The sequence below is a fragment of the Dipodomys ordii genome, unplaced genomic scaffold, assembly GCF_000151885.1.
Source record: "Dipodomys ordii isolate 6190 unplaced genomic scaffold, Dord_2.0 Scaffold130, whole genome shotgun sequence".
Lineage (NCBI taxonomy): Eukaryota > Metazoa > Chordata > Mammalia > Rodentia > Heteromyidae > Dipodomys > Dipodomys ordii.
The window spans coordinates 561593-567592 of NW_012267346.1; the positions used below are offsets into that span (position 1 = coordinate 561593).

Sequence of the window (6000 nt, forward strand, 5' to 3'; positions counted from 1 at the left end):
TAATACAGCAGAGGACAGGGAAGCAGAAGGCTGGATCACCAAGGACTGCATGCAGACTAGGAACGGCAGACTGTGCTGTTTTGCAGTGGAATCTGATGTGTGTGGTGGTAGTGGGTGGGGGGAATTGAGTATGTAAAGGTAAGACATTCCAACAACATACCTATATGAGAGGGAGTGATAAGTATGCAGTTCAGTGGAAAGAATTGAGTTGATGAAGAGAGAGAGATGGCAACAAAGACCAGATTATCATGATTATTATGATTATGTGAGCCTCTCCCTATCTTCTGCATTCTCTCCCCCCCCCCCTCCTGCCTTTTCCTTAGAGTAAGGGGTGGGCTGGGAAGTCCTAGGGTTCTGATTCAGGACCTTGAGTAGGTGCTTTACCACGTGAGTCACACCTCAGAACTTTTCTGCTTTAGTTATTTTTTGGGTAAAGTCTTGTGTTTTCTGCTAGAGCTGGCCTTAGACAATGATCCTCTCTCCTATAGTTCCCACATGACTGAAAAGAGCCATAAAAAATCTTGACCATTATTGAACCTCTGTCTAATGTTCTTGAAACACAACTAACCTGCAAGCGATGATCATACAATCATCATTACTTTTCAGTAATGACTATATTGTTTTTCTGCAGAAATCTGAACAAGTCTTATCACTTTCTGTAAGTTGTTTCTTTTCTGCTCCCTTACACTGAGGTAAATATCTTGTTTATCGATTGTTAGAATGAAAATAAATACTTTTTTTATTCTTCAAAAAAAAAATCTTGACCATTAACGAGGTCTTACTCATTTTCTTCCCAACCTAGCCCTGCACTGCAACCCTTCAGATCTCTGCCTTCCAAGAAGATGAGATTACAGATGGGAGTCATCTCAGCCAGCCACTAACATCTCTCTTAATGAGAAAACCTACATTGTATTTTTGTAGTAAAATGAAAAGGTTAAAATGACTTGACAGTCTCAAGAGCAATAAAGAATATTAGGACAGCTACAAATAACCTAGAAATAGGATTAATCTGATTAATCACGTAAGGTTTATCTTTTAGTCCACCAAGTGAAAGCTTACCCCAATGATACTCAGTCCTTTGAGGTAGTCCTGGCGAGGCTGGGCTTGAGGAACACAGCCAGCAAGCACTACTTTCTTGTTCTCCTCTTGAGCTTTCCTGAAAAAAGGAAATAGAAAACAGTCAATTCTTTCACTCACAAGAATATTCTTGGAAGCTACTGGTGCATATAAGCCCTCAAAATAGTAATAAACCCAGCCAGCAGATGAGGACAGCTCCTCTTACAACTCATTAAGATAGCCTAAGACTTCCACACTATATATTAACTTATATCACCAAAGGCCATGTTGACAACACACCTAAGATTGTCTTCCATTATTATGTCAGTATAAAACAACCACTCAGAAATGGCAAGGATATGAATCATTCTTGAAAACTACATTTTCCAGAGAAACAGGCTTACCCTTCAAACAAGTCACTTATTTTAAAATTCAAAGAAATGTGCATACTTTCCTAGTCTTTGGCCAATATATAAAACAAAAGGTATGCTTCAAAAAAAAAAAAAAAGCTTAACCAAGAGAAATAGATACACCAAAGGTATAATATCCCATGTCCTTAGAATTCCTGAATCTTTGCCCCCCTAGGCAACCTACAGTTATTGGTCACTTGTGTTTACTAAAGACACCAAACCATCCCTCACATATTCAAGAATAAATATATAAACAGAGTTGTATATTATATATATATTGTGTGCACACATATATATATGCATATTTTATTCAGTTATACACAGGTGAATTTTTGAGAAAGTATTTCTCAAATATGAAAACCTACATGAAAATATATGGTCAGTTGTATAAGTATTTTCACATCAAATGTTATGGCTTGGATCTCTCATAATATCTGAAGGCTCCAGCATTGAATGAAGGCTTGGTCCCAAATGGAAACATGTTCACAGGGCTCTGGGAAATTATTGGATCATGAGGGTTCTGACTTCACTGATGGCTTCATAATCTCTTGGACTCCTCTGAGATGATGGAAATTTAGGAGACAAAACCCTAGTTAAAAGTAGTGTGTTCTTGTTCCTGGCCCCTTCTTCTTTTCTTTCTTCCCACCTTTTACCTACTCCCTTTCTCCCTATATCTGTTTGTCTGTCTCCTCACTCTACTCCTCTTCCTGGCCACATGAAGTGAGCAGCTTTATTCCACCAACAGCTTTGCTGCCAACAATAAACAATATATGGTGCAACCTCTGAAACTATGTACCAACACAATCTTTTCTAGATGCTGATTTTCTCAAGTATTTTGTCAGAGTAATGGAAAGCTATCACAGACAAACAGAAAAAGTAGAAATATTGGTTCAAAGGTATCACATCTGGCTATTTTATCAAGTATTTCTTTATTGAAGAGGGATTGGGACATACACTATAGGAAGATTATTTACTTGTTCACAGGCACACATGTACTGGAAGACTCTGCTGGAAGACAGTAGCTAAATGTAGAACTTTTATCTTTTCCTACAAGTTCACATACTTTACCTACCTTAAAATTAAATTTTTAAGTTCTCAACACTTTGACAGGCTGCATCCTATGCACCTAGGTCCCTACCAATCTCTAAGCCTCTAAAACCCACCGAGAAAGCTGAGGTTATCTGCCGTCCAGTTTCTGACTTTCACTTTGGACTCTAGTCCCACCAAATGAGAAGTCTCTATACCTGGGACACTTTCTTGTCTTTTGCAACCTTTTCTAAAGAACTAGAAGCCAACAAAAATGTGAGATTAGTTGGACCTGCTTTCTGCGATCAGAAATCACCTCATTTCTTCTAGAAAATACAAAGAGAAGGATGAAAGTAATGAATAGACAGAATATAAATCACTTCTTTAAGAGCACCTGTAAATCTTCCATTTCAGTGACTTCCTAGAGTACTTTCATATAATTCTCCTAATTAGAATCCTGAAAACACTTGTAAATGAAATTTCCTTTTTAAAAAGAAATCTTAGTTTGATCAACTGCATAATACATCTAAGAGAATTACTGCCTGGCTCAGCCACATAGTTTTACCATTTTATCAATACTAAGCACATCACAAATATTTCTTTTGTAGCAAATGTGAAAAGCTTTTATCAAATGAAAGCATCTTTCCATTTTCATTAACAACCTCTACAAGGAAGTTAACATCCATTGTTGGACGTAAAAGCATAGCTATATAACACCTAGCTAGAGTCACTGGCAAACATCCAAGACAGACTCTGAGATCACTAATAACTAAATCCAAATAAAAAGCCTGTTTCCTATAAAGTGAAGTCATTCAATTACTTAATTAGGAAGCATGTCTCAGACGTTATAGTGAGTGCTTAATGACACAGAAATGAGGAAAACCAGTGCCTTGCACTCAGCAAACTTATATGTCTTATAATGGAAACATCATAAAGACCATAAACAACATTAAGTAAGATGATTTCAGTGACAGAGAGATACACAGGTAACATACCAGGAAGGCAAAGGACAAGCACAGACAGAAAAGGGCTAAAGAAAGCTTCATGAAGAAATCTGGGAGGATTTTTACCAGCAGAAAGGACTAGGATGGAACAGATACACAGGATAAGACAGGAAGGAGAAAGCAGAGGAGAACACTAAACTCTAGAAGAGCTTGCAATTCACGGATGACTTTCAGGAGGTCAGAAGAACACAGAAAATTAAGAAGAAAGGTTCAAACTAGATGCTAGATTTAATTATTTATTGGGCATTATTCTGAGCTGCTACTGAATTTGGCTTTAAAATGGTATGGCAGACCATATCTACAGATCTAAACCAAAAATCATAGCCTCGTCAGGAATATTAATGACATCATTTTGTGTAACCAAAAAGAGCAGTGAAAGTTTTAATATAAACTCTTTGAATACTCTTGTTCTAAACATTCTCTTTTTAAATTCTGTTCTTTTACATTAGTAAGCTTTATTCCGGTTTTTCTTCTGAAATATACCTATCAGACAGTTTAAAAACCCTTTTGTCCTTCAGAACATGAATGCTTATAAGATAATACCTTAAGAACATTTAAAATATTATGAGTGTCTTCTTTTTCAGGTAGACCTGAAATGTTAATTGAAATAAAAACTGGACATAAAGTTAATTTGATATAATAGCTTATATTTTCTTGAAACATTTTTCTAAATTAAAAAGTGACACTCTTGTCTAGAGTACTAACTTGAGTAATGTAGACATGAAAAAATCATGCCCTTTTCTGAGAATCAAATGCAAGAAATAATTCGTACAGAAATCTTAAAATTTACAGCATTACATTACTGATGGTACACCAACACTACCCCTTTATTTCAATAAGAAAAGTGAAATTCAAAAAAATGTGGTGACTGAGCAAGAGTGAGTGACGGAAGTAGATGAGCATCCAGATGGCCTGCTTCCATGGCCATCACTCCCACTGAGGCCCCTGAAGGACCCGGTGGGGGATCAGCAGGTAGGCACGGCTGCTGAGACCAGACTCCTGCTCTATCCTCCACTACAAACTATGGGTTGCCATCTGCCTTGTGTAGCAAGGGTCTGTGACATACTTTGGAGAAAGATTTCTTGTGGCTTTACATTAAAGAGCAAAAAGTGACAATAAGGATAGAAACAAACTTCATGAAGAGGTTAAGAAAACTTGGCTCATTATAGAAAGGTATTTCAATGAGATGCACAGATTAAAAAAAAAAACAGCTATAAAAGCAAAGGGATAGGGAAGGAGAAATGATGGAACCAAAGACAGTGGGGTTGGGATAAGAGTAGAAAGCTGTAGCAATAGAAACCAGAAAATGTGCCTGGTGAGATTCCACACTGGGTAAAGGATCATCCACTCATTCAGGTCTTCACACAGACCATCACCATCTTACTAGGATTGAGAATCAAGACCTGAAAAGCCTGTAAGGCTCTTCAATTGTCCTGGTACTCCTAACTCCTACTATTCTTTCCATACTCATTCTATTCCAGACACATAGCCTTCTACGTGTTCTAAAAAGACCCAGCCAAGTGTCCACACTAAGCTTATGAACCAGTGTTTTTACCAGTGACACGTCATCTGCCCAATGCCCACAAGGCTCCCCTCCTGTAGAGAATAATTATTATTATTCTCTACAGCACCAACATCTGGTTCTCTGCCTTATTTCTTTACACCTCTCAGCTGCTCCTCGAATATGAAATACTGTTAATTTTGTAAGTCTGTCTCTACCCCTCTCCCAAATTGAATTTCCATAAAGACAGAAGTGTATGTGTGATTTGGAACACATGGGAATTGCCAGACTTAGGTTCATCTAGCCTACCATGCTTTAGTAGCAAAAAGGAGCAAGGGAACTATAAAAGTACAACCATGAGACATAGCTGCATAGACGCAGGAGGGACCGCCACACTCATTGGTAAAGTGGGGTTAATAACTGATTAGGAGTAAGGGCTGGAGCCAGGATGCCTAAGTTTTAACACTGCCCCTGGTGTTTGCTAACTGTGCCACCATAAGGGAATTACTTGACCTCTCTACGCTTCAGCTTCTTTATCTCCAAGAGTTCCTACCTCCTAAGGCTGTGGTGAGAATTCATGGACAAAAACATTTTACAATGGCTAGGAAATTAGTAAATACTTGCTATTCACAGTAGCAATATCACATAAGAGAATTCTGGAGACTTGCAATGCTACATGGAAAGAAGTCTAAAATGTATGTATCATTTTTGTAAAGAATATATAAAGAAAGTATATGCATATGGAAACTGAAAGGAAATGTCCAAAATGTAAAAAATGACTTCTTCTACTAGGTAAAGAATTAAGAAAATAATCCCCCAACAACAAATCCACAAAGAAACAACTGCCCAATAAATAAGTGGGCTAAAAGACTTAACAGAGAAACTTCTCTGAAGAGGAAAAAAGGATGGTCAATAGACACATGAAGAAATGCTCAACCTCCCTAGCCATAAAAGAAATGCAAGTCAAAACAACATTGAGATACCACCTCACCCCAGTTAGAAT

General features: G+C 37.6%; 1 protein-coding gene across 2 annotated transcripts in view; it reads right to left on the reverse strand.

The window, feature by feature from the left end:
* The window catches only part of Cdkal1 (CDK5 regulatory subunit associated protein 1-like 1), a 520358-nt gene that overhangs the window by 391422 nt on the left and 122936 nt on the right, over positions 1–6000 (reverse strand). For both annotated transcript variants that reach the window (XM_013030462.1, XM_013030461.1), the window contains one exon: positions 1060–1156. In XM_013030462.1, the coding sequence (XP_012885916.1) occupies positions 1060–1156 (97 nt within the window). The remainder of the gene's footprint in view (positions 1–1059; positions 1157–6000) is intronic.